Source organism: Lacerta agilis, chromosome 18, assembly GCF_009819535.1.
Source record: "Lacerta agilis isolate rLacAgi1 chromosome 18, rLacAgi1.pri, whole genome shotgun sequence".
Classification (NCBI taxonomy): Eukaryota; Metazoa; Chordata; class Lepidosauria; order Squamata; family Lacertidae; genus Lacerta; species Lacerta agilis.
Window position 1 is genome coordinate 21,740 of NC_046329.1, and position 26,788 is coordinate 48,527.

Here is a 26,788-nt window from a genome sequence, read left to right on the forward strand (position 1 = left end):
CTACCGTAATAAAGATTTGATGGATTGAAATGCAGTAATGTAATGTATTCCCCTCCCCCCAAATTAATACTTCTTTACTCATTAATAATAGTAACAATAATGAAATAAGTCAAGCCAGAGGCTCCTCCCAGCTTTGCCTTGCCCCACCCAGTGGGCGTGACCACTCCCCACTAAACCCCGCCCCCTCTCCCCCTTTTCCGACACTGCCTTTGGGACCTATTGCCTTCCCCAGCTCCACTCTCCCCGCCTCCTTTCCCCATGGCTCTCCCGGATTGGCGCAGGTGTTCTGCCACTCTCGCGAGCACAGGAGCTCCCCTCCCCCCTATTTGCCTCGCCCGCCCCGCCCCTCGCCCTTTGCCCTGCGCTGATTGGCCTACACCGGGGGGGGGGCGTAAGGGGCGTGTTCAGGGGGGGACCAGCCCAGCGGGAGGCGTGGCGAACGCGTCTGAAGCAGCTGGAGCGCCAGCGAGCGCACCTGGGAGGAGGGGCTGAGTCCTCAGCGCGGTCGGCAGCTGGACGTGCAATGGGGCAACTGCCCCCTCCTCAACCAAGGGGGAAATGTTGGGAGGAGCAACAGAGTTGGACCCCCGCCTTTTAAAAAAAAACCAGATAAAATTATCTTTATTGTTAAAGGAGTTAATATGGGGTGGGGGGGAGTTGAAAACTTATTGCTCCCCCCTCCCTAGTTTGTCTCCAATAGCTTAGGGGGCTCAAAGTCCGTGGCTCTGGCCTCTCCCCATTTTAAAGGCCCGTTCCACTTGAGGGGAGGGGACGGCTTGCTTCCTGTCCTGTCCTCCCCTCTGGGTTGAAATTGGTTGGGGGTCTTATGCCCATCTGATCCATGGGGGGGGGGGCTTATAAATGTGTCCCTCCCCCCATTCTGAAACCAGGGAGGCTGTAACCGGAGAAAATAACAGAGGACTGACTTCGCCGGTGGCGCACTGGATTTTGATACTGTGTTTTGAGAGACTTAAGGGCAGTAAGACCGGAGGGCAGAGGAGCCTTCATGGAGGCTGGAGCAGAGATTCCCGCATTGCAGGGGGTTGGATGACCCCTGGGGGTCCCTTCCAACTTTACAATCCTAGCATTCATGTCTAAATTTTGCCCGTTTGGAAAGCAGCTTTTGCGGTGTTGATGAAGGAGCAGCCTGCTGTTCTCTTTTCCTCGTTTCCGTTGAAAATGAAGCAATTATTACTACTACTAGTCTACTTATTATTAATTAAATTTGCATACCGCCCTTCATTCGTAGAGCTCAGGGCTGTTTACAACATGAAACTACAACAATCAGATTTACTAATTATTCGTTCGTTTGGAGCATAAAGAAAAAGAAGCGCTTCAGTCTGCAAAAGCAGCTGAGCCCAATAGAGAAAATTTTACAAGCAAGTTGTGCGCATGCGCCTCACGGCAGAACCCTTGCGGCGGAAGGTGGGCCGAGTGCACTTTACCGCGGCTGCGCATAACTAGAGCTGGTTAAACGCCTGCGGGGGGTGGGGTTTGTGTTTTTTTCTGTTTGTGTGTTTCTTTTGCGCGTGCGCACAAGAGGGAGGGAAGAAGGGGTGGAGGCGCGAGATCTTTTTAAAAAGGGCGGGGCTTGGGTAGAAAGCCGCTGCGCGTGCGCGCAGTAGAATCTCCACGCGCGTGCGCAGTGGAATCTCTGCGCATGCGTAGTGGCAGCCACATCCTGCTTGCCTGGCTTAAAGACTGTGTTGCTGGGGAGATTCTGTATTAATTTAAATAAGTGGGGAACTCCGCCTTTGGTAAGTGAAAGCTCTGAGGGGGGGAAAGAAAGAAAGAATAGGGGGAGTTGGTGGGGGGGAGCAGGAAGAGCAGAGGTTGCCAACTGACTTTCAGGCACCCTCCTCTTCTGCCTTTTAGAAGCCAATTTGCTGCCCCTTTCCCAGGCAAACAGTAAACGCGGCTTTTATTTTTTTCCACAGCCCAGCAGTTAAAAGCACTGGAAACAGCCTGCGAACTGATGCCTGTGCCTGCCTCCTTTCAACGGTGCAAAGGGAGATCCTGGTAAGTTGGCAACCTCTGTCAAAAGAACCCTCCGCTCCCGAGGTTCCTTCCCTTTTAGGTGCCTTAAAAAGAGGGACTTCTTGGTTGTACGCTGGCTAACTTGGATAACCTTTCCTGCTACTACCACTATTAACTGGTTTTAGTGCTGTGCAAAGGACTCTCTCCCCATTATTTGGGGATATTTTAAATTATTACGGTAACACAAGTCTCCTGGCAGATAGCGAATGAGTCTTGTTGTAAAATTAAATCGCAAAATACTACAACAGGTATAGTCAGAAGGTTCTTTTTATTTTAAACAAACTCATTTTTTATTTCTTTTTCTTTTCTTTCCCCCTCTTTTCTATGTTAGTAATTTCTTGGATTATTTGTACAGTAATGTGTAAATGTTTGTATTGTTTGTAACTTTATGTTATTTGTGCAATAAAGGAATTTAAATATATACATATTACGGTATCGATAGCCCCCCTCCCCCCTCCAAGGAGCTCAAGGTGGCGTATGTGGCACTCCCCTTTCCCTCAATCCCCACAACAACCCTGTGAAGTAGGCTAGGCTGAGAGGCGGCAGCTGGACCTCAACATCCCCCTTTGCAGCTATTTTGCAGATAAAATCATGGGAGTGCCGGCTCTCTGTCTAGTCAAGTTTTATGGGATCAGTTTCAACTGGTTAACCCCCCCCCCCCGGCAAAGGGTGCAAACAAGCAGCTAGGATGAGCAAAACCTGTCCTCTCGATCCTTGCAGGTGTTCTGCTCCTTCCTCCTGGGCAGTGTCCAGAAAGTAGTGGTGGGAGATGAGTGTTTGGACCACTCAGGGCTCCATCCTCTCCCCCATACTATTTAACACCTACATGAAATGGCTGGGAGAGTTCATCAGGGGGTTGGGGCTGGGTGTTCACCAGTATGCTGATGATACCCAGTTCTACCTCTCAGCATGGCTGGGTGGATGCTTTTCAAGAGAAACAAGGAAAAGAGAAGAGTAGGCTACTCCTTTGACCCCACCCCAGAGGCTCCTTTCTTAACATGTTTGGCCAGTCTCGTGAAACTTAAAAATGAAAACTCCTAATGGTGAGCCCCACCCCTGAGAAACTAGGAGAGGAACTTGAGGGGTACCGCAGCAGAGGGTCTCATGCCAGGAAGGCTGCTGTGGTTCTCATGGGAAGGAAAAACTATGCATTGTTCCTGAACAGCTTCGTTGAATGCCTGATTTCTAAGTAAAATCCACAAACAGACTTGCAGTAGAACCTCAACTTCGCTGAAACTTAAAAATGAAAACTCCAGCCTACTACTCTGTAGTCTCAGTGAGCTGAAAGTTACTGTTTCCTTTCATTGGAAGAAAGTTGGAAACAGGAGTAATGCAGCTTTGAATATTGCATCTGGTAACAGAGGTGTAAGTTGGTTAGTCTTCAACATGCATTTGGGGACCCACTTGTTAAAATAAAATAAAAAATTACATATAACACAGGTGGGTGGGGTATAAATAATAAAAAATATTACTATTAATATCATTAGGCAATGCTGCTGCTTGTGACCCACCATAGATTAGGCATTGGTCTGGTAGTGGGTCGCTACCCAGCAGTTGAAGACAAGTGGCGTAAGTCACCTGATGCGTTTGAGAGCAGGTAGAGCATAAGAAAAGCTCTGCTGCATCCACCACCCTTGTCCTCATGCCGGCCACCTAGATGCCACTGGGAAGCCCAGAAACAAGAATGCGAGGACCATGGCTCTCCCCCTCTGCTGTGCATAGAGAAAAGGTTTTTCTCCTTTTCTCCTAACAGTAGAACACTTGGGCATCCAGTGAAGCTGAATGTTGGAAGATTCAGGGCATGTAGTAGAAGGGACTTACTCGCTTTATTTTATCTGTGCTGAGTCTCCCTGATTTAAGAATCATGCTAAAGGATCACTAGGTGATATGGATACCAACTGTTCCTCCTCCTCCCTAGCTCTTCTTCCTTTCTCATTACAGAGCCCAGATGGCTGCTCGGCGGATGACGCAGGAGTCTTTTGATGCCCTCATGCAAGTCAAGGCGAAACGGCATCGTCTGGACAGGAGTGACCCCATCGATGAGGCCCTCCACCAGCTTAGAGGTATGGTTGGTCCAAATGCCCCTGAGCTATTTGTTGCTGCTGCTCGTCAGCCTTTGACCCCATTCCTGCTTCTGGCCTCAGAGACTCAAGTTCTTTTAGGTGAGCGTTATGACCTGAGCTGTCAAGTCTCCCGTTTTTTCGTGGGAAACCCCGTTATTCCAAGCTGTTTCCCGCTGCTCTCCCGGTTTGCTGAAATCCCTTAAAATTCCCGATTTTAAGGGATTTTAAGCTCCTCTCCCTCCAGTCTCTCTCCGATTTGTGCCTCGAACGATCCCACCTCTCCACACTTTTCGCTTACTCCCCCCCTCCTTCCCCCAGGAGCCTTCCCTGCGACACTCACTTTGCATAAGAAAAGGTGAAACTGACACGGTGATTACTTTCCAATCATTCCGAACGCCTTTCAAAGAAAGCAAGGGTGTGCGGGGGGGGGGAGCGCTGGAAAGACCCTGGAGGTCCTCCCTCGATCAGTGCCGATTTTTTTTACAAAAGTTTCTTTTTTCGTCTCTCCTCTCTTAAACATTTCCTCCACCATCGATCTCTCTCTCGCTCTGCTCTCTCAAAACTTTTCATACTCTCTCTGCCTTTCCTCCCTGCCCAGTCTTACTCCTGCTCCTCCTCATTTGTTGTAACAAACAAGCTTTTGGTTTGGGTTTTTTTAAGTTGCTTTTGAAACCTCAGAGCCATATTTTGTTGTTGTTCAGGAGTTCAAAAGCATGGTTCTCATGCGCCCCCATACAACACTATTTTGAGGTATGGTAGGCTGAGAGATGGAGGCAGTGAGAAATTTCACTTTCTTGGGTTCCATGATCACTGCAGATGGTGACAGCAGTCACGAAATTAGAAGACACCTGCTTCTTGGGAGAAAAGCAATGACAAACCTAGACAGCATCTTAAAAAGCAAAGACATCACCTTGCCGACAAAGGTCCGTATAGTTAAAGCTATGGTTTTCCCAGTAGTAATGTACGGAAGTGAGAGCTGGACCATCAAGAAGGCTTTAGAAGACACCCAAATACCCTGGTTAGCACAACACCAATTACATGCCCTCTTAAACAACCCAGCAGTAAAATCAACAGCAACTAGACCCCTGACAACCTTTGAAAACCTCATCCTAATGACAAAGGGACACGGCAAAGGAATAGTATCCGCAATATACAAAATACTACTAAAGAACCCCACAAACCCCCTAGACACAATCAAAAGACAATGGGAAGATGACATAAGATACAAAATCAACCCCACCCAATGGACCAGAATGTGGTCCAAACCCCCCTTCAAATCCATATCAACAAAAAGAAGAAGAAGAAGAAGAAGAAGAAGAGTTTGGATTTGATATCCCGCTTTTCACTACCCAAAGGAGTCTCAAAGCGGCTAACATTCTCCTTTCCCTTCCTCCCCCACAACAAACACTCTGTGAGGTGAGTGGGGCTGAGAGACTCCAGAGAAGTGTGACTAGCCCAAGGTCACCCAGCAGCTGCATGTGGAGGAGCGGAGACGCGAACCCGGTTCCCCAGATTACGAGTCTACTACTCTTAACCACTACACCACACTGGCCCCAGATTACGAGTCTACCACTCTTAACCACTATACCACCTGTAGGTTAGTTTTAGGGTGAGAAGGGAACTCACCCTAAAACTAACCTACAGGTGGTATCTAACACCAAGAAAATTAGCACAAATACGCCCAGGAACCTCACCAAGATGCTGGAGAGGATGCACCTCTACGGGCACATACTTCCATATGTGGTGGGAGTGCCCCAAAATCCAAACAGTCTGGACAACGACCATACAAGAAATATGCAAAATAACCAAACAAGTGCTAGAACCCACCCCAGAACTGGCTCTACTAAACATCTTCCAAGACAATAATGCCCACTTACAACACAAGGAACTCATAATCCATCTACTCTCAGCAACCAGAAACATCATAACCAGACACTGGAAGACCTGTCAGGAGTCAACATGGACCAATGGTACCAAGTAGTATGGGAAACAGCCCTACTAGAAAATTAACCAGCAACCTAAAACTAGCACGGGGACAAACAGAAGAAGACACCTTCACCCCTGTATGGTCCCCCTTCATTGCACACACAGCCCAACAAGACAATGACAAAAATCTACCTACAGCATACAAATCAATATGGCTAACCTGATCCAAACACCCACCCACCCCACTCACACAGGAAACCGAAGATCATCACAGCCAACCACAAATGAACAATCAAACCCTACGCCAATCGTGACCTCTCACCGCCAAAGAAACACAAGCAAACAACAGAGAACCAACACAAGCGACGCTGATACCAAATCCTACATATATTAAGGAAAATAGAAACATCATCTCCCCATCCCACCCACTTCCTCCCCCCCTCTCTCCCTAATGTCTCAACAACTAAAATTGATTTGTAAAAATGTTTTATGGAAAAATACAAGAGACATTACACACACTTTGTAAAGCAAGAAAATCTTTAATAAAAAAAATGGGGCTGATTGCCGAAGAATTGATGCTTTTGAATTATGGTGCTGGAGGAGACTCTTGAGAGTCCCATGGACTGCAAGAAGATCAAACCTATCCATTCTCAAGGAAATCGGCCCTGAGTGCTCACTAGAAGGACAGATCCTGAAGTTGAGGCTCCAGTACTTTGGCCACCTCATGAGAAGAGAAGACTCCCTGGAAAAGACCCTGATGTTGGGAAAGATGGAGGGCACAAGGAGAAGGGGGCGACAGAGGATGAGATGGTTGGACAGTGTTCTCGAAGCTGCTAACATGAGTTTGGCCAAACTGCGGGAGGCAGTGAAGGATAGGCGTGCCTGGCGTGCTCTGGTCCATGGGGTCACGAAGAGTCGGACACGACTGAACAACAACAACAACAGGCTGAGAGATAGTGACTGGCCAACAGCCTTCTGGGATTTTCGTGGCTGAGTGGGCAATTGAATTCCTCTCTGGAACACCTATGTCACCTCTAAGAGATGCTGCTCTCTTAACTTTTCTTAATTTCTAAAACGGATTGGGGAGGAAATTAAACTTTTTTTGGTAAATGCAGGAGGCAAGCTTTGGGATGGCACACAATTGTTCATTGAGGTTATTATCGTTTTGTTTTTATTCTTTTACAAATGGGACCTGGTTGCAGTGTCCTCTCCTCCTGCATGAATTTGCCTAATCCTTTTCTAAAGCCATCCAAGTTGGTGGCCATTGCTGCTCCCTGTGGCAGAGGTTAACTGTGTGCTGCGTGAATAAGTAGTTTCTTTTCTCTGCCCTGATTTCTCTTTCCTGAGAGCTCTTTCCTGGCACAAATTATTTGTAGCCTGGGGGGGGGGGATTACTGCGGCGTGGACTGTCCCTGAGAACCGTAGACTGTCCCCAGGACAGGTGAGGGTGCTGATCCCTTATTTTCTTTTTCTTTTTAATAAAATTTTTATTTTCTGCATTAAACAACAAACATAACAAGCAAATAAAACAAAACAATTAACAAATAATAAAGAAAAGAAAACACATCAAACACATTTGTTGTCGTTCAGTCGTGTCCGACTCTTCGTGACCCCATGGACCAGAGCACGCCAGGCACGCCTATCCTTCACTGCCTCTCGCAATTTGGCCAAACTCATGTTAGTAGCTTCGAGAACACTGTCCAACCATCTCATCCTCTGTCGCCCCCTTCTCCTTGTGCCCTCCATCTTTCCCAACATCAGGGTCTTTTCCAGGGAGTCTTCTCTTCTCATGAGGTGGCCAAAGTACTGGAGCCTCAACTTCAGGATCTGTCCTTCTAGTGAGCACTCAGGGCCGATTTCCTTGAGAATGGATAGGTTTGATCTTCTTGCAGTCCATGGGACTCTCAAGAGTCTCCTCCAGCACCATAATTCAAAAGCATCAATTCTACGGCGATCAGCCTTCTTTATGGTCCAGCTCTCACTTCCGTACATTACTACTGGGAAAACCATAGCTTTAACTATACGGACCTTTGTCGGCAAGGTGATGTCTTTGCTTTTTAAGATGCTGTCTAGGTTTGTCATTGCTTTTCTCCCAAGAAGCAGGCGTCTTCTAATTTCGTGACTGCTGTCACCATCTGCAGTGATCATGGAACTCAAGAAAGTGACACGTTACAACAACGTAAAAAACAACAAAAGAAAACTTATACATACCTAGACTGGAACATAATCATTGTTTAATTCTAGTTTCTATCTTCTTTAAGGGACTTCCCCCGTTCCCTCAACTGCGTTCAATATTAATATACTTTGGTAACTTTGTAACTATTTTCTTAACATTCACCACTATTCTTAATAATCTCTAAGATACTAACTAATCATATATAATTCATTACTTAAACAACATATCCTTAGACATTTCTAAATATTTTAAACCATTCATAACATTACTTCTTGTATACTATTTCGTCTAACATCAACTAGCTAAAGCCAATTAAACAACCAGTTCTGCTTCAATATCTAGCTTTCACGATTTTTTAAATAATCCTTAAATTTCTTCCAATCCTGTGCACCTTCTCCTCCCTCTGGTCTCGGAGTCTCGCGGTCAGTTCAGCGAGTTCCATAAAGTCCAATTAACTTCATCTGCCATTCTTCCACTGTCGGGATCTCTTCACCTTTCCAGTTTCTGCAAGTAAAATTCTAGCAGCTGTTGTGGCATACATAAAAAACACTCTGTCCTGACTGGGTATCTCATGATTGGTCATGCTCAAAAGGCAGGCCTCTGGTTTCTTACTAAAAGTAATTTTCATTACCTTCTTAAGTTCATTATAAATCTTCTCCCAGAAAGCCTTAACCTTTGGGCATGTCCACCACATATGATAAAAGGTACCTTCCGCAGTTTTGCATTCCAACACATATTACTTGTAACATGATATATTTTGGCTAACTTCACTGGTGTCAAATACCATCTGTATATCATTTTCATATATTTTCTCTTAATACATTACAAGCAGTAAATTTAATACCTTCCTTCCACAACTTCTCCCAGTCATCCATCATGATATTATGTCCAACATCTTTTGCCCAGTCTATCATTGCAGATTTAACCAATTCGTCTTTTGTATGCCACTCTAGCAACAAATTGTACATCCTGGAGAGGTTTTTAGAGTTCGGTTCAATTAACTCTGTTTCCAGCTTTGATTTTTCTATTTGAAAACCAATTTTTTGTCTAATCTAAAAGTCTCATAGATTTGATGATACTGCAGCCAGTCGGTGACTTCTTCTTTCATTTGATCATAACTTTTCAACTTAAAATTCTCACCTTCTTGCTGCAGTATATCCACATATCTTGGCCATCTTGCAGACATATTAGGTCTTTTATACGCCTTGGCCTCTACAGGTGAAATCCATCTAGGAGTCTTTTTCTCTAATAAGTCTTTGTTTCTCATCCAAACCTGATAAAGGGCTTTTCTAACTATATGGTTCTTAAAGGCTTTGTGGGCCTTTACCTTATCATACAAAGATACGCATGCCACCCAAACACGTTATCATAACCTTCCAAGTCTAGCACGTCAGTATTGTCTAGTTTAAACCAGTCCTTCAGCCAGCAAAAGGCCGCCGCTTCAAAATAAATCCTTAAATCTGGCAGGGCGAAGCCTCCTCTCTCCTTAGAGTCCATTAATATCTAAATTTTAATTCTTGGCTTCTTCCCCTGCCAGATAAACTTCGTCAAGTCCTTTTGCCATATCTTAAACAGTCTAGTTTATCTAAAATTGGAATCACTTGGAATAAAACAACATCCTTGGTAATCGTTCATTTTAACGGCAGCTATTCTGCCCATCAATGAGAGTTTCAATCTTGTCCATGTCTCTAAGTCTCTTTTTATCTCGGCCCACACTTTTTCATAATTGTCCTTGAACAGGTTTAGATTTTTTTGCAGTTAAATTAACCACCTAGATATTTTACGTTTTTTAACGAAATTAAGGCCAGTACGATCCTGTAATTTCTGTGTCTGCACAGGATTCAAGTTTTTGGTCAGTACTTTGGTCTTCACCTATTTAATTTAAGCCGGCTACACGGTCCAAAAAGTTCAATTATTTCTAAGGCTTTGGGGACACTGCAGCAACTAGCGTACTGTCAAAAGGTTGGATTCACCTTCTTTGCCACAACCCTTCAGCCTCGACCCTTGTGCAGAAGTCTGCCCAAAATGGGATACGTCCATTGAGCCAGAAAAGGTTCCCTTGTCCTGGCATTAAAGGGTTTTGTGGTTAGTGGCCAGCCCCCAAGTGGAGTGTGCTGCTAACCTCATTAACAATCCAATGATCATAGAATTGTAGAGTTGGGAGGGACCTGGGGATCATCTAGTCCAACCCCCTGCAATGCCTCAAGACAGCCTCTTTCCATATGAGCTGACCCTGATATTGAGATTACCTTATATTCTGTTGCCCTTCTTCATGTGCCTCCTCTACAAGAGGTCTGGAGGGCGGGCAACACAAGAACCAGGCTGTTCTGCAGTGGCTCCCTGTTTGTGGAATGCTCTCCCAGGTAGCATCTTAGGCACCAGGCAAAAAATGTTCCTATTCAACCAGGGACTTTGGCTGATTGCCATCCCAAGCCCTTTTAAAGGTGTTGGTGTGGGGTTATTGGGTGGTTCTTGTTTTTATTTTTATGGTGTTTTGTGTTTTTATATTGTGATTTTATCTTGTGAACTCTCCTGAGACCTGCGGTACAGAGCGGTATACTAATTTAATAATAAAGGAATATGCAGCGTCCATATGGGGATTGACCCTGCAACCTTGGCGTTATCAGCACCATGCTCTAACTGAGCTATCCAGGCTGATGTGGATGTGAAGTTGAAAACTTCTCCAGTTCAGGAATGCTGAGTCTGGGCCCTTCCAAATGCTGTTGGAGTGCACATCCCCATCACCCCTGTCCGTCGGCCAGGATGCCTGAGGCTGGTATTTTATGGGGCCCAACCAACATCACCTAGAGCAGTATTCTTCAACTTTTCCAGACCCTAGGATTCACTTTTAACCCAAACATGCATTTCTTAATCTTTCATGGGTTTATATGGTGGCAGTGCTCCTGTTGCAACCCACCTTGGGCCAGGCTGTCACCTACAAGTGCAGTGACCCCCAAAGGGGGCGTTAGTGTCCCCTGGGGGGCAGGGGGATAACTTAGAGGGTGCACTAAGAGGCAGGAGTACTTGAGGGGTGACTATCAGATTTTGAAAAGTTCATTAAAGTTCTTGAATTAATTAAACTAATTAATTGGATCTGAAGGCAGCCCTGTTTAGGGAAGCTTTTAATGTTTGGAGTTTATTTTGTTTCTAATGTTCTGTTGAAGGCCGCCCAGGGTGGCTGGGGTAGAAATAAATTATTATTATTATTATTATTATTATTATTATTATTTATAAAATGTGCAATTAAGTGTTAACTGTTTTGAGTTTTATGGCATTTTTATTTTCTTTAGTGGGTAATACAAACTGCTTTTCAAATGCTTTTTAGAGGGTAGGTTAGGGGGTGCTGGGGATGAGTTATAGAACCAAGGGAGTGGTGGCCCCAAAAAGATGGAACCGCTGTGCTCGTGGGTCCCAACCCATCAGTTAAGGCCAGTGATCTAAAGGTCTTCCATTATTATTATATTATATTATTATTATTGGATTAAGGAAGCAAGTTCTCCTGCTGTTCCTTTTTTTCTCCTCCTCCCTCCAGTTCCATCCTTCAACTGATACCTTTCCAGATCCCTTTGGTGACCTTTAGACTTTCAGTTTTCTGTAAATTTGCAAATAATACCCTCTTGCATTCATAGAATCATAGAATTGTAGAGTTGAAGGGACCACAAGGGTCGTCTATTCCAACACCTTGCAATTCACGAATCTTTTACCCAAAATGGGGTTCGAACCCACAACTTTGAGATTAAGAATGTGCACAACACAGGTTTTCTACCTCTGGGTTTTGGCTCCTGTTGGAAATCCTGCTTGCTTGAGAACGGCTGTGATTCAGTAGTGGAGCATTTGCCGTGCACACAAAACCTCCCCAGTTTTTATATCAAACTATATTTGTGTAGAAGGCAATAAACTGTTTATCAAAGTTATCCAGAAGATTTATATTTTAATCCTTTAACAATGTATATAATAAAGACATGCCATTCTATTACAAAGAGTATTTGCACCAATTTTGTTTTACTTAGTTTTTACACAGGTGCCATCAGGTTGCACTAGTTAGTTGAAGAAGCACCTGTTGATTTATCCTGGTGTCCTTGGTTTTATGCCATAAGAAATAGCTTTCTTTTTTTCTTCCCCCTGCAGTTCATTCGCACCCAGCCCAGCGAACTCAGTACGAGGATGAGGATGGGGATTTCCATGAGGAGAGAAAGTACCTGCACAGTGACTGGAGGGGAGAAGCCCGAGAAGCCTCCAATGAAGACTATTCGGTGCCTCCCTATCAGTCAGAGGAGGAGGATTTACTACACACACACGCTCACGGAACCAAGATTATGTCCAGGCCCTTTCCCGTGACCCGGACTATGGACGTTTGTCTTCCGCGGAAAGGGAGCTCGCCGGTCCATCAACCAGGGAGCGGAGTTACGGTCGCCTGGCCTCTCGGAAAGGGACTATGGCCGTGTCTCCTCCCGAGAGACCTCCAGGCTCCATGATGCTGACTACAGTTCAGCAGAGCTGTTGAGTGGCTTCCATTCTCCAGGGCTATTGGAAGAGGAGTTTGGGACTGTGAGGAGTCAGGATTACAACCTGGAGTATGGCCTGCAGGCTGAGAGAGAGTTTGCCCCCTCTTTATATGCGGGGAGTGACCTGACGGCGAAGCACATCCTGGCACCAAAGGGCCTGGTCAAAAGCAAGACAGATGCGGTCCTCCCCATGAAGAAATGGTCCAGGCTTTGTCCTCACACGACCTGCTGGGGGAGCCCGCTGATCCCTCCAAGAGGGGGGCCTTCCCCGCTCAGCACCTGCAGCTTGGCCAGCGGCCATCCCTGTCCCTGAGGGGCACCCTGCAGTATGACAAACCGGAAACCATGAGGAAAGAGCCGCAGCTGGCCCTTAGCGGACCGCTGGATGTTTTCACCACCTTTGGTGGTGGAGATCATCAACTGGGCTGGCTTCCACAAGATTAAGAAGGATCTGGAGTACATGGAAATGTACCGCGTCCTCTTCAAGCTGGAGAGCGGAGACGTGTGCCAAGATGCTGGCCTCCTTCAAGTGCTCGCTGAAGATGGAGCACCAGGACTTCTGCTATTCCATTGTGCGGACTCTGCAACACCCGGCGCTGCAGACACCCAAAGTGGACGGCCAGTTCTTGAACCTGCTCCTGGAAAAGAAGCTGGTGGCAACCAAGAATGGCTTCTTCCAGCTCATCAAACCTTTTGACCGGTACATGATGCACCTCCAGGCCTGCCTCCTGAAGAGCACCGTCCCACTCCTGATGGCCTGCAATGCCTATGAGCTGGGCTTGAAAGCCAGCAGCTTCAGCGACCCGGGGCAGATGGCGGCCGCTTTGAGACCACTGCCTCCCTCTGCCGGAAGTCCCTGGTGCTCCTCGGCCAGACCTTCGCCCTGGCCTCCTCCTTCGGCAGGAGAAGATCCTGGAGGCCATTGGGCCTGAAGGAGGTAGCCCCTCTGCCCATCTTGTTCCCCAATTTTGACACCTCGGCCTTGTTTGGGAGGGAGTACATTGAACACCTGCAGGGCTGGCTGGAGAAAAGCGGGTACCAGATGCAGCTGAAGAGGCCAAGTGCGGAGACCCCGAGCCCACAGGGCGTTCCGGAACCCAGGCCGAAGATTAAGGAGTAAGGGGGTGCTACTTTAAAACTGACCTCTGCCTGTTGTCAGTTATGGTTGGGTCCTTTTTCTTTGGGGGAAGTATATTCCACTCTATAGACTTTCTAGTGTTCACGTTGTTCAGTTTGTGAGTCTTTGTCCGCTGCTCCCACCTTGCTTCTGTTGTTTGGGCCCCTGTGAGCATTAATTTTATTTCTTAGGGTTAATAATGATGGTGTTGGTGATGATGTTACGATTCATATGCTTTCCATGGACTGGGTTACTCCAGCCACTCTGGGCAGCTCCCAACAAAATACTAAAAAACAATAAAACATCAACCATTAAAAACTTCCCTGTACAAGGCTGCCTTCAGGTGTCTTCTAAAAGTCAGATAGTTCTTTATTTCCTTGAATCTGATTGGAGGGCGTACCACAGGATGGGTGCCACCACTGAGAAGGCCCTCTGCCTGTTTTCCTGTAACTTCCCTTCTCGCAGGGAGGGAAAGCGCCTGAAGGCTGAGCTTGACATCATTGCTGGACATCATTGTCTGGGCTGAATGATGGGGGTGCAGAGAATCCTTCAAGTATACTGGGTCAAGGTCGTTTAGGGCTTTAAAGGTCAGCACCAACATTTTGAATTGTCAGGGTTATAGTTTGGGTCTGGGGCTTGTCGCATGAGGGGGGCTTGGTCTGCCCTGCCTTCCCACTCCCCAAAATTAAATATACCCAAAGGAAAAACCCACACCCAAAATTGCCAATAATTTTAATGATTGTGGTTTGTTTTTTTTTAAAGTCCTTTTCCTCAGGCAGCTGCAAAAATGAGGGTTGTCTTATTGGCAGGATCTGTAATATGGGAGGGCTGCAACCTATGCGGAGTTACTTACCAGAGGTTCATGTGCAAAGGCAAAATCACACACAGTCAGTGAGACCCTGGGAACTGACCCCACATCTGTCTACTTTACTTTCACGTTCAGCCTGTGCTTGGGAATAATTTCCTCATTTGCCCCATGGACTCCTCAACACTGCAGCAGAGAACCAGCATCTGGAAGGCTGTTGGAGGCTTTCAGGGCTATCTGACATCTCACAGCCCCCCTCCCCCACCAGTCTCTTAGAGGTCTCATGTGACCTTCCTGGAGCCCAGTAAGCTTGAAAGTTTTTTCTGCAGCAGGAAAACCTGGTGCGGAAATAGTTTTTTATGGCTTCTGCTTTGCTGGGCTCTGGAAAGGTCTCATGAGATTTCAGACGGCCTCTCCCAACTGCCCACCACCCTCCCCAGCTCTCCATTTATTTATTATCCCCGCCTCCTCCAATGCAAAGCTGCAAATGCATAAGTAAGTCACACATGAGTTGCGGCCCTACTGTAATTTTGTGATTGTGAAGTTTCCATGAGGGAGGTTTTCTTTTTATCCCCACCCCCACCCCTGTTTCTTGTCCTCTTAGTTCCACAACGTGCTGACCGGAAGGTCACCGAGACGATCGAGAAGATGGTGGATGGCATCATTTCTGGCACTCTGAAAATGGAAGAGAGAGCTCAGTTGGACAACCCAGAGTACTGGTAAATATCTTCTGGTAGTTTTGTGTTTTTTTCTGCTCCCTTGACACTCAGAGCCTGCCAGGAACAGGGCTTTGTGGGCCAGCCTAACTTACCTTTTTAATACCCGCTCCTTTTGTATAACTCAAATCGTTCCACAAAGCAGTGCCTGCACTTTGGAACTCCCTGCCTGTTGATAGCAGGCAGGTGCCTTCACTGATCATTTTCGGTGCCTGCTGAAAACATTCTTGTTCAGAAAAGCCTACCCAGATGTTTTAGAAGTTGATGTGAGTTTTAACTGGTTTTGGTCTATTCTTTTTAACTTTTTGTACATTTTATGTTATTGTTGTAAATTGTTTCTAGTGATAATTCTGCTATTTTGATTAGCTGCTCCTTTCCCCCTGATCGAATCAGGTTTCTGAAGAAGAGGACAGCCTGGAGCACAAATATTACAAGCTCAAGCTGTCCGAGATGTATTGGTTGAAGTCGGCAGCCAAGGAGAAGCCCAAGCAGGAGAAGACCCCTGAGCTGCAGGATTTGGCTGTCGTGCGGGCCTTGCTGCGCGCCCGCAAGGTCCTCCACATCAAGAAGCGGCTCTTCTGGAAGAGGAGGCCCAGGATACTTCAGCGGCGGGTGGTGAGAGCCCAGAGGCTGAAGCGGGCTACCGTGGGGACCAGACGCTCCTGTCCACGGGACAATGCTCAAGCAGCAGCACCTGCTGGAGAGCCCAAAGCCCACCCAGCAGAGACCTCCTTGGAAAAGGCGGGAGTCTGCGACTCAGCCACCGACCCAGAAGGTGCGCCCAGGGAAGGTTTGGGTGCTGGAAGCTTGATTGGGCTAGCATGCCAGTTCTCTGACGGTAGGTGAATTTCAGGGGGGACAAGGCAGGCGGGATGTGGCCTGGTCTAGGTCTGGGCGATATATCAATGAATAATAATAATAATTTATTATTTGTACCCTGCCCATCTGGCTGAGATTCCCCAGCCACAATATGAAATCCACATTCACAATTATGCGCCACATTCATCACAATTATGACAAATAAAGGCTTGACATTTCTCGCTTTGCCTGTCATGAGTCTATCTCATATGTTAGTTTCACCTTTTAAGTGGAATTCCTGAAATAAATGAACTTTTCCATGATATTCTAAGTTTTTGAGTATCACCTGTATTGCAATGTTGAAAACCACATATTGTCTAGCCTTAGCCTGCTCTTGCTTTGCATTGCCTGCCAATGCCTCTGCAGGGTCCTGGACAGAGAAGTTCTTTCCCCTCCTTTTTAGCTGTGACCCTTGAGCTGCTGAGCTGCCTTCCACTGAGTCAAATCCTTTGGCCCAATGAACAGCTGCCTTGAGCCAATGGTGTTTTATTCCTCTGCTCCTTCATTGGGAGTGGGCATTTTGTGCCCAGGGGCTTTTGAATCCAAAGGATTGCTTAGCTGGCCTTTGCTCCCATAATTCTCTCTGGGATCTTTGATGTGGGTAGCTTATGGGGACACTTAGGAGGTTGACCTCTCTGGCGGGCTCTTCTTAACATTATTACACAGGAATATAGGAAGCTGTCTTATCACGAGTCAGACCATGTTGCAGAAAAGGCCTGTTCTCGTATTGCCACCATCCGGACCTCTCGGAGGATGAGGGCAGGATCTGTGTCAGTTCATATGGGGAGAGGCAGTCCTTGAGCCATTTAAGGTTTAGAGGTCAAAAAACAGCACAGAAACTTGTTGGCAGGCCAGGATCAATGCAGTATGCTCAAACCACCTTGCCCTGGTGAGCAGCCTGGCTGTAAAATTCTGCACCAGCTGATGTTTCCGAACTGTTTAGAATCAGCCCACATATAATGTGCTGCAGTAATCTAACCTGGAGGTTACTAGAGCATAGATGAAGTTAAGGGCATAGCTGGGCCACCACCTGAACCTGATGGAAGGCACTTCGTGCCACTGAGCCTAGTTAGCAGTGCACGTGCTAATTTTTTATTATTTTCTGCAGCCGAGATACATTCCAGACACCGTGATATATCTACATATTGCGGTCTTTGGCTGCTGTTATATCACAGTGTTGAAAACCAGATATCGTCCAACTCTAGTCTCCAGTTGTTTTGGACTACAACTCCCATCATCCCTAGCTATTGTCCTGTATCCCTGTGTTTGTGGCTGTATCCCGCCAGTGTTTCAGCAATATACGCCCTGTTTAAAATGGAGCAGGAATAATTTTGTTATCTTTTCCCACCCCCTGCTTTCCAGTGGATCCCAAAACGATGGTGACAGCAGAGAGGCTGGCCAAGCTTGTGGCGGAAGTAGGACCCGAGATCGAGCAGTTCAGCATTGACAACAGCACAGATAACCTGGATCTATGGTGAGCTCCCCTCTCCCTCCCCAGCAAAATCATGTGGCATGCTCATGGAGCACCTTGAGCGTTATTGCACGAGCCAGGCGTTGCAGTAACAACACTCAACATCTGTAAAGTGGTGGCTTATTATTATATTATTATATTATTAGCGTAATATAACATCAAACATAACAAACTTCTCTAGACAGAGCTTCCTTCAGATGTCTTCTAAAAATTAGATAGTTGTTTATTTCCTTGACATCTGATAGGAGGGCATTCCACAGGGCAGGCGCCACCACCGAGAAGGCCCTCTGCCTGGTTCCCTGTAACCTCACTTCTCGTAGGGAGGGAACCAGCAGAAGGCCCTCAGAGCCTGTACCTGAGTGGCTGGCCTGAATGATGGGGAGATGCTGCTTCAGGTATACAGGGCTGAGGCTGCTTAGGGTTTTAAAGGTCAGCACCAGGCCTTTGAATTGTGCTTGGAAACGTATTGGGAGGCAGTGTAGATCCTTTAGAACTGGAGTTTATGGTCCCAGTCACCAGTCTAGCTGCCACATTCTGGATTAGTTGTTGTTTCCAAGTCACCTTCAAAGGTAGCCCCACATAGCGCATGGCAGTAGTCCAAGCGGGAGATAACCTGAGCATGGACCACTTTGGCGAGACAATGCACAGGCAGGTAGGGTCTCCACTGGCATACCAGATGATATGCCCTGGTAGACAGCTGCCCTGGATATAGAATTGACTTGCACCTCCATGAACAGCTGTGGATACAAAATGACCCTCAGGCTGCACACCTGGTCCTTTAGGGGCACAGTTACCCCATTCTGGCGAGACAGTGCACAGGCAGGCACGGTCTCAGTCAGTGCAGCAGATGCGTCATAGTTTTGTTGCAAACCGCTGTGATATATTTCTTTGATACAGTGGTATCTAAATATTTTTAGAAATTAAACAAGCCTAGTTCCTTCTACGTGTGAAGCTCAGAGCTGCAGCTTGTTCCCAGATACTTGTATGGGCCACCTCAGGGTCCTCATGGGGAGGCAACGCAGAAATGTCACAGAGCAACAGTGCAATAAAGTCGTCCTGTGCTCTCTCTCAGGTTCCTGCATGACCGTGAGAGCTCGGCCTTCAGGTTTTACCGGATGAAAGTCCACGAGCTGTGCCCCTCCATCAACTTCAGTGCCTTCCCAGGGCCTTCCAGTGAGAGCCCTGCACCCAGAGAACAATGAGGAGGAGGGAGGAGGAAGAGGAAGAAGAAGAAGAGAAGCTCCCCAGTCTGGAATGGAAGAAGAGGAAGCTCAAGCAGGCTCTGCCAACGTGGGAGCCTCAAGTACAGCTGGAGAAGGGCAGCCTGAGGGCACTACCTCAGAAGCATCTGCCCAGGGTCCTCTGCGGGGCAGTGCCTTTGGGCGCAAGAGGGCCAGCAGCAGGTCCTTGAAGGTGGGCCTGATCCCAGCCTCCAAAAGGGTCTGTCTCATCGATGAACCGAAAGGTGAGTGCAGCTGGGCGGTGGTGGGGGCGTTGCGCTCTTTAAGCCAGGCAGGTATTTCTTTGTCAAATTTTGTTTGTGTCTGGATTGACCTTTGACCTCTGGGTTTGCTTTTTTTGCATTACAGTCCACGACCCCGTCCGGATTGCGTATGACCGACCCTGCGGCTATCAGTCCCACAAAAATAAGGTGAGAAGGCGCACAATAATAATACATGCATTTATTCTTTAAGAGATTGAATGAACTGTGCTTTCCAGGCGGAGGCCTCCCAGTGCAGCTTTCAAAGCCAGCTTGAAACCTCCATAAAATGTGTGAGGTTCTGTTCACCAGTTAGGTACTGGAAATAACCTCAGCCCAGCGGTTCCCTGAACTGATCCCCAATGACCCCAACCCTATAAAAAGCATTGTTCAGAGGAGTGGCTCGCACAAATCTCTGAAGAAGACAATAAAATTTTAAAAAGATCAATTAATTGCCCGTTTATTCAAAGTGCATTTATTTATTTTTCTTCATCAAATTTACCCACAGCTTGACTACAGATGAAACCTCAAAGCGTTGTGGTGTTGTTTTTTGTGGGGTTTTTTTTTTTAAGCCGATGAAAAGGCAAAATTATCACTAAAAAAATCTTGCAGCATAATTTAAAACATACAAAATGTTAAAACAATAGACCAGGGCTTCCCAAACTTGGGTCTCCAACTGTTTTTAGACTACAGTTCCCATCATCTCTGACCGTGGGTCCTGCTAGCTAGGGATGATGGGAGTTGTAGTCCAACAACAGCTGGAGACCCAAGTTTGGGAAACACTGCAATAGACTGAAACAAATTAAAACTCGCATCCACCTCAGCATATGGACAGGCTTGTCTAAATCAGAATGTTTTTAGCAGGCGTCAAAGTGCCTGCCTGCATCAATAGGCAGGGAGTTCCAGATTTTAGGTGCTGCCACACTAAAAGATCAATTTCTTTAAAATGTGGAGGACCTATTAGGCAGCACCTGTCGGGTGGGCACATGTGAGGCAAGGCGATCTCGTAGGTCAGCTGGTCCCAAGCTGGTTGGGGTATTCTATACTAATAGCGACACCTTGGACTTGCCCCAGTGGCAAAACGGCAACCAGTACAGATCTCAGCAGGGGCGTCACATTCTGACAAGGCCTTACTCCTGTCAGCAATCATGCTGCAGCATCCTGTGCAAACTGCACCTTTTGGTTGAGTGCAAGGGAAGCCCCACATGCAGCGCATTGCAGTAATCCAGTCTTGAAGTAAGCAGTGCAGCAGCTGCTGTAGCCTGGCTCCTGCAGCCCATGAATGGCTCTAGCTGTTGAATAATTGGTTGAACAAATGGATGGATTTGATCCACTGATACCAGCTTCTCAAAGCCTGGTGGCCATTTTCGCCTCCAGCAACCCCTCCCCCCGCTGTTCTATTTTCTCTTGGCACCCCCTCAAGGTACAGTGGTGCCTCGGGTTAAGAACTTAATTCGTTCCGGAGGTCCGTTCTTAACCTGAAACTGTTCTTAACCTGAGGCACCACTTTAGCTAATGGGGCCTTCCACTGCCGCTGTGCTGCCACCGCAAGATTTCTGTTCTCATCCTGAAGCAAAGTTCTTAACCCGAAGTGTTATTTTTGGGTTAGCGGAGTATGTAACCTGAAGCGTCTGTAACCCGAGGTACCACTGTAATCCTTTTGCCCCTTTGGGAAGCGTTGGTCTAGCCAGAGTGTGTTGCACCTGAATTCAGTGGCCACGTTGCTCACCGGAGCAAGACGTTTTGAGCATATTACACCGATCCTGGTCCAACTGCACTGGCTGCCAATTAGTTTTCTGGGCCCAATTCAAAGTGCTGGTTTTGATCTATAAAGCCTTAAACAGCTCAGGACCACAATACCTCAAGGACCGCCTCTCCATATGAACCTCTGTTTCCTGAGATTCTCATCTGAAGCCCTTCTTTGTGTGCCTTATCCAGAGGGTGGCAGCACAAGAACAGGCCTTTTCTGCAGTGGCTCCCCATCTGTGAGAATGCTCTCCCCAGGGAGGTTCAGCTGGCGCCTTCATTATATACCTTTAGGCACTAGGCAAAAATGTTCCCTTTACTCAGGGCTTGGGTTGATTAACATCTGATGCCCTTTTAAAATGTGTTGCTGAGGGGGGCATTATGGCATTCTTGTTTGCAAACCATCATGAGACCTGCTGGTATAGGGCGTAATAATAATAATATAATAATAATAAATATGAACAACAACAATCCTGCCACAGCATTCTGTTGCCTTAATGCAATAGCCGAGCCAGGTGTTTATGATAATGATGATGATGATCAGTTTTGTTCTCAGTGGCAGAAATCAAAGGATTTGGAGTTTTCCCACAAGCGGCTGAACCAGAAGAACATTGGCTTCCAGATGCTGCAGAAAATGGGCTGGAAGGAAGGTCTTGGGCTTGGTGCCCATGGAAAGGGCATCAAGGACCCCGTCAAAGTGTACGTAGCGCGTGAGCGAGTGGCACACTCCGTTCTGGAATGGTTTGATATCTCACCACAGTTATTCCCTGCTGCAGAGGTCGCCAACTGAGCGCCAGCGGGCACCATTCCGCCCACAAAGGCTTCCAATGGTGCCCCTGGGCAGGCACCCTCAGCTCTGAGCTGTCGTTTAGAAACAGAAAACAAAAAAACCAAAGACTTTAGCCCTCCCAAAAAGAAACTTGAAGGTACCTTCTAAGTGATTTCTGGGAGTTCTGGTGCAGCGACCTTGCTTATTTTTCATGGTGCTAAGGAATGCTCCCTATTTCTGTTAGGTGTTGACAGCATCACGGTGTGTGTCAAATTGATACTCTGTGATCTTTGCAGTATATACCAGAAGAACACAGGTTACTTGCCACAGAAAGCATGAGGCTGGGCCTCCCACTTTTCTTTCTGGTTGGAATAATCTACGTTTATGCCTTTAATATTGAAGCTTTAAGATTTTTTTAAATAAGCAGTTTCATGACTGCCTCTTTCAGTGGGCCTGGGAAGGGCTCCCTCACAGAGGGAAGTATTCATCACCCAGAGCCCATCGCCCAGCCTTTCCTGGCTTGGTTTTATTAGCCAGGATGGGCAATGATCAAGAAGACAGGTGGTTGGTTTCACTCGTCCAAGCCGCCTGTCCACATCCTCAGAGGTAACAGATTGAAATTTATCCCTATAACATGACTAGACAGGGCTCCGGTACTCTCCCACCCCGGCCCTGCTCCCACGGTGGAGTCTACCTCCTTCCGAATCTCAGTGACTTTATCTGCAAAAAACTTTGCAAAAGCATTGCAGGAGATCTCGGGGTCCCTACGAGGCCCCAGTGATGAAGGTTGTTCCGATAGATTGCAAACCACCTGAAAGAGTCTCCTGCTGCTGTTTTCTGCAGATGCAATAGAGGCAGTGGTGAAGGTTCTGTTCGCCATCACCATCGCCACTTGGTAGGCTCGAAGTTGAGCTCTAACCCATGTCCGGTCCAATTCAGAGTGACCCAGAGCTCAGTCGCCTCTTTGGAAACACAATGGCCAAGTTGGCCCTGCGCTTTTGTCAAGGAAGCCGGTGCCTGGGCATGTGCGTGCTAACTCTCTCTTTGCTTTTGCCTCCCTTTTAGGGGCTCCACCTCAGCGGGGGAGGGCTTGGGTGTGGTGGGGGATGAGAACAAGGAGGACACCTTTGCCACCTTCCGCCAGATGATCCAGATGTACTATCTGAAAAAAGCCTGTAATAAATAGGTAGGTCGTATGCAGCAAGTCAGCTTTATCCCCCCCCCCTTTGAATTAATTGCAAGATTTAAATAAGTGTTTCTCTCTTCTTCTGTTTTCAAGTTTTTTCTTCTTCTTTGACCAGGGAGATATTTACTGTGTGTGCACAAAGCTTATCTGGATTTGTTTTTAACCGTTTTTTTCCTGTTTGTTTCCATTTTGAATGACCAGAATGAGCTTTGAACCAAAGAAGCGAAGATCATTGTGCTGGAGAGAGGTCTGGAGAGAGAACAGGCCATCTTCTGAGAACCCCCACCCCTTTTAAATTTGGAGCAATTAGAAGAGCAAATTGCTCTTAAGAATCAGTAATCTAAACAAATCAAAACAAACATTGCCATTCTTTGGATGCAGGAACGGCTGGGTCTACTTTTTGATCAAATCTCTTAACGAGAACCTAGGACGTCAGGCTCCCCCCCCCCACTGACGCAAGGCCAACTTGCGTACAACCACGTGTGCATGCAGTCCCGGGAAATAATAAATCAATTGGCTGCTCCTACCTGCGGCTCAGATCCCCACTCCGAGTGCTGTGGGGCACATGTCCACACACACACACACCAGCCTGGTCCTGGCTGCAGCAACAAACCCAAGGTGTGAGCGGGCAGAGGGAGGGGACTGGAGCACATGGGATCAACGTTTGGGCACTGCACTGCTGGGTCCGAAAGCACCTCTTGAGGGCACCCTAGAGGATGGGCAACTCAGTGCCCCACTAGCTGTGCGGCCCTGAACCAGTGGGTGAGGCACAAATCCATCTCCCAACAAGGCAGGGTCAGTGCTCAGAGGAGAAAAGGAGTGGCAGGGGGAGAGTGTGAGTAGCTGAGCTGATCGGGGCGCCGTGGGTGAAAGCAGTAAGGGGAGGGGAGGAGGAAATCAAAGGAAGTGAACAACTGTGGCCTGGAAGTCTCTCAGGACTGCTACCCGGGAGGGAAGAGACGGAAGGCTCAGGGCAGCAGCCCCAAGCGAGAGAAGGCAGCAGCCCCATCGACGCATGTGAGTCTGTCTCTTCCCTGTGTGCCCTCCCTATTAAAGCAGCATGCCCCCCACTTTACACAATTTCACTTCTGCATGTGGGGGCCCCAGAGCATAACCCCTGCATAGGTGTGTGGGGGGGTGCCTGTATCCATTCCAGACAGGACAAAAAAATGGACTGTCCTCTATGTGGACTATGTGATCGTCCTGCCTTCCGCAAGATTCAGAAATTCCACCTTTACACAATTTGATGTATTTTCTTTTTAACTACTTGTTCGATTTATTGAACCATCGCTTTGTTTGCTTTAAATAAAATACAAACAGTATGTAGAAACTGATACCATGTAGGGCAGATACAATATCACTTTTGTTTCTGAGGTCTGTGTTATCAACGATCAGTGCCAATGCCAGGCATGCAGGATTTTGCTTGGCCTGCATTTCAGTCTTCTTTAACAGTCTTGGTTACCTTTTCCTTTGCAAGGAACCTTAGTGCTGTTTTCTTGCAGGAAGGTCTCTGGATAGCTTTTTTTGTGGGGGGTACAAGGTTGTCTGAAATTTGGGATTCACTCCATTGCTGAATAGGACCCCTCTAGAATGTGCATGAACTCTACTTACAAACCGACCATCTCGACAGCACCCGATTTGAATTTGACAGTGCTTTCTGAATGATGAGTGTCCACATACTCTCTTTAATCCATTTTCCCTCTGGAGTTCTCCAATAACGATTTGCAACCCAGCCTCTCCCGGCTTTTCCGCAAAAGGCTACTTCATCTTGGTGACCGGACACAAACTAGTTGTTAACTCTGAAACATTCTGTCCATTGTGGACCTTGGTTTCTAACAGTCACCCATTTGTGGTGGGGGTCTTGTGATGTGCAGGATCATTTGCACCTCCTTCCCCCTTCATAGCCAAAGTGGACTTTTCAGTGGGAAACCACCCTCCACTCTGGTTTGGTGCATTCCTTCCCGCTCAGAACAAGCTTTTCTGCCCCACGAAACTCCGAATCAAAGAGTGTGGTGTTGAAGTCAGCTTGAGCTTCATGCTGTCATCAGGCGCATGCGATGGGGAACTTCTTTCTCTGCCTTTCTGAGAAATGCAAGAGTCGTTCATGGGAATCGGTGGGACTCTTGCCGTTTGAGCCAGGAAGTTTGCTGATAGCAAGATGTTGAAGAACCCTACGAGACCCCCTTCCTTCGGCCTGCAGGATCCAGTTCTGTCAAGCTGAAGCTGCCACAAGGGTCTGGCCACCGTCCTGTTAAAACCACCCTCTTACTTAATTTCTAGGGGAGTTTTGGTTTCTCTTTCATAATTGAGCGTTGCATTTTTTATTTTATTTTTTAAATGGCTCTCACCCCAACCTGGCCTTTTGGCCTTCTGTGAGTCAGATTGCTGATTCCCCTGGCCCTAAATGGGTTGTAGCTGTTTGGATAGCCCATTTTCTTTGATGTGAAGCTTCTGTGTTCAGCCACAGTTTTGTTTTTCACCCCACCCCATATTTACAGCCAACTCTTGTGTCTTTCGAGTTGCTAGAACCTTTTTTCGTTTTCTCTTGCATTTTGTGGGAGTGGTGGGTTGCTCTCTTCCAGCTGATTCTGTTGCCTTTGTGGCTTGAACCCAATTCTTGGGGTCAACTTAGGAATGTTCATATCCAGGCTGGGGGAATAAATAGCTGTGTGTTTAAACCCAATTTTGGTGGAGTGGTCCTGCTGATTCTGGACTCTACAAAGCTGCAGGAGTACATAGCAAACTTTGATTTTTTTATTTAAAGATGGAACACTGTTTTTCTTGGGATGGGGCCAAAGAGGATTTTAATCTTCTCCAACCCTTCAAGATAACCATGATTACAGCCAGTCTTCTTTTATGCTAATATTTGTTTTAGGACAGCATTGAACTGAGCAACACTGGTGTTATTTAAATTCCCATTGTTGCTTTCGCCCAAGGATCTTTTGGGGTTATTTTAAAACCAAGATTCGCTCCTTTCCTGTGTGTGACATCTTCTAACAGTCTGCTTTTCACTGGGCAACTTCCGGGGAACATCTTTAATGGGTCTGCAAAAATATTTTCAAATGTAGAGCAAAATTGGCCACTTGGTAGCCAGTTTGATTCACTGGGTTCCCCCCCCCCATTCTAGTTTCCAGGCTCTTTCACGAAGACCACAAGCATCCATGAACACTTTCCTGCTGCAGTCACTAGGGCATGTGTATTCTTTATCCTGTGTCTCTCCCCCAACCCTCCGTTTGGGGATGGTGTTTTTTCAGTGGCTCTTGATAAGGATTCCCCACCCCTTCTCCCTTTACTGTGTCACCTGAACAGTATTGACCCATAGTGGAAAGAGAAGTTTGTTAGCTGATTCATCATTTCTTTTTTAAATGTTTAACGGCATGTAATCCTTTTGCTTTATTTTATTTTTTAACAAAAAAGCCTTCAATAAACATGAACCTGATTATTAGCCTCATTTCAGGTCCTGACTGTTACTTCTAGCTGTCGTAGGTGTCAGGGACTGGCTAGATGAGGAAGTGTGGCTTCCAGGGAAATGGCAGGAGAGTACAGTTTGGACCCAGGTTCATGGTGGTGGGAAACAGGACACACCCCAGAGGAGGAGGAGAGCTGGGAAATACTGAGTGCTGGGAGACAGGAGGGTGATGAACAGGAAGAAACACACAGAAACTCTAGCCATGAGCAAGGACAGGAGTCAGGAATTAATAATAATAATAATAATAAATAATATAATAATATATACTAATACTACTTTATTACTTATACCCCCCATCTGGCTTGGTTTCCCCAGCCACTCTGGGCGGCTTCCAACAAAAGATTAAAAATACATTAAAACATCAGTCATTAAAAACTTCCCTAAACAGGCTGCCTTCAGATGTCTTCTAAATGTTAGATAGTTGTTTATTTCTTTACCATATGATGGGAGGGCGTTCCACAGGG

The 26,788-nt window shown here is 46.8% G+C and overlaps 1 protein-coding gene across 1 annotated transcript; it reads left to right on the forward strand.

The window, feature by feature from the left end:
- Positions 1-1,937: 1,937 nt before the first annotated feature.
- SUGP2 (SURP and G-patch domain containing 2) lies at positions 1,938-26,306 on the forward strand. Its single transcript, XM_033136580.1, is given in 18 exon segments — positions 1,938-2,019; positions 3,979-4,100; positions 12,331-12,483; positions 12,486-12,623; positions 12,626-12,907; positions 12,910-13,112; positions 13,114-13,203; positions 13,205-13,526; positions 13,529-13,792; positions 15,234-15,362; positions 15,752-16,183; positions 17,566-17,677; positions 18,747-18,863; positions 18,865-19,139; positions 19,264-19,325; positions 21,457-21,599; positions 22,735-22,855; positions 23,057-26,306. Coding segments are annotated over 16 exon segments (2,958 nt in total). The 5' UTR covers positions 1,938-2,019; positions 3,979-3,985; the 3' UTR covers positions 23,057-26,306.
- Positions 26,307-26,788: the final 482 nt, after the last annotated feature.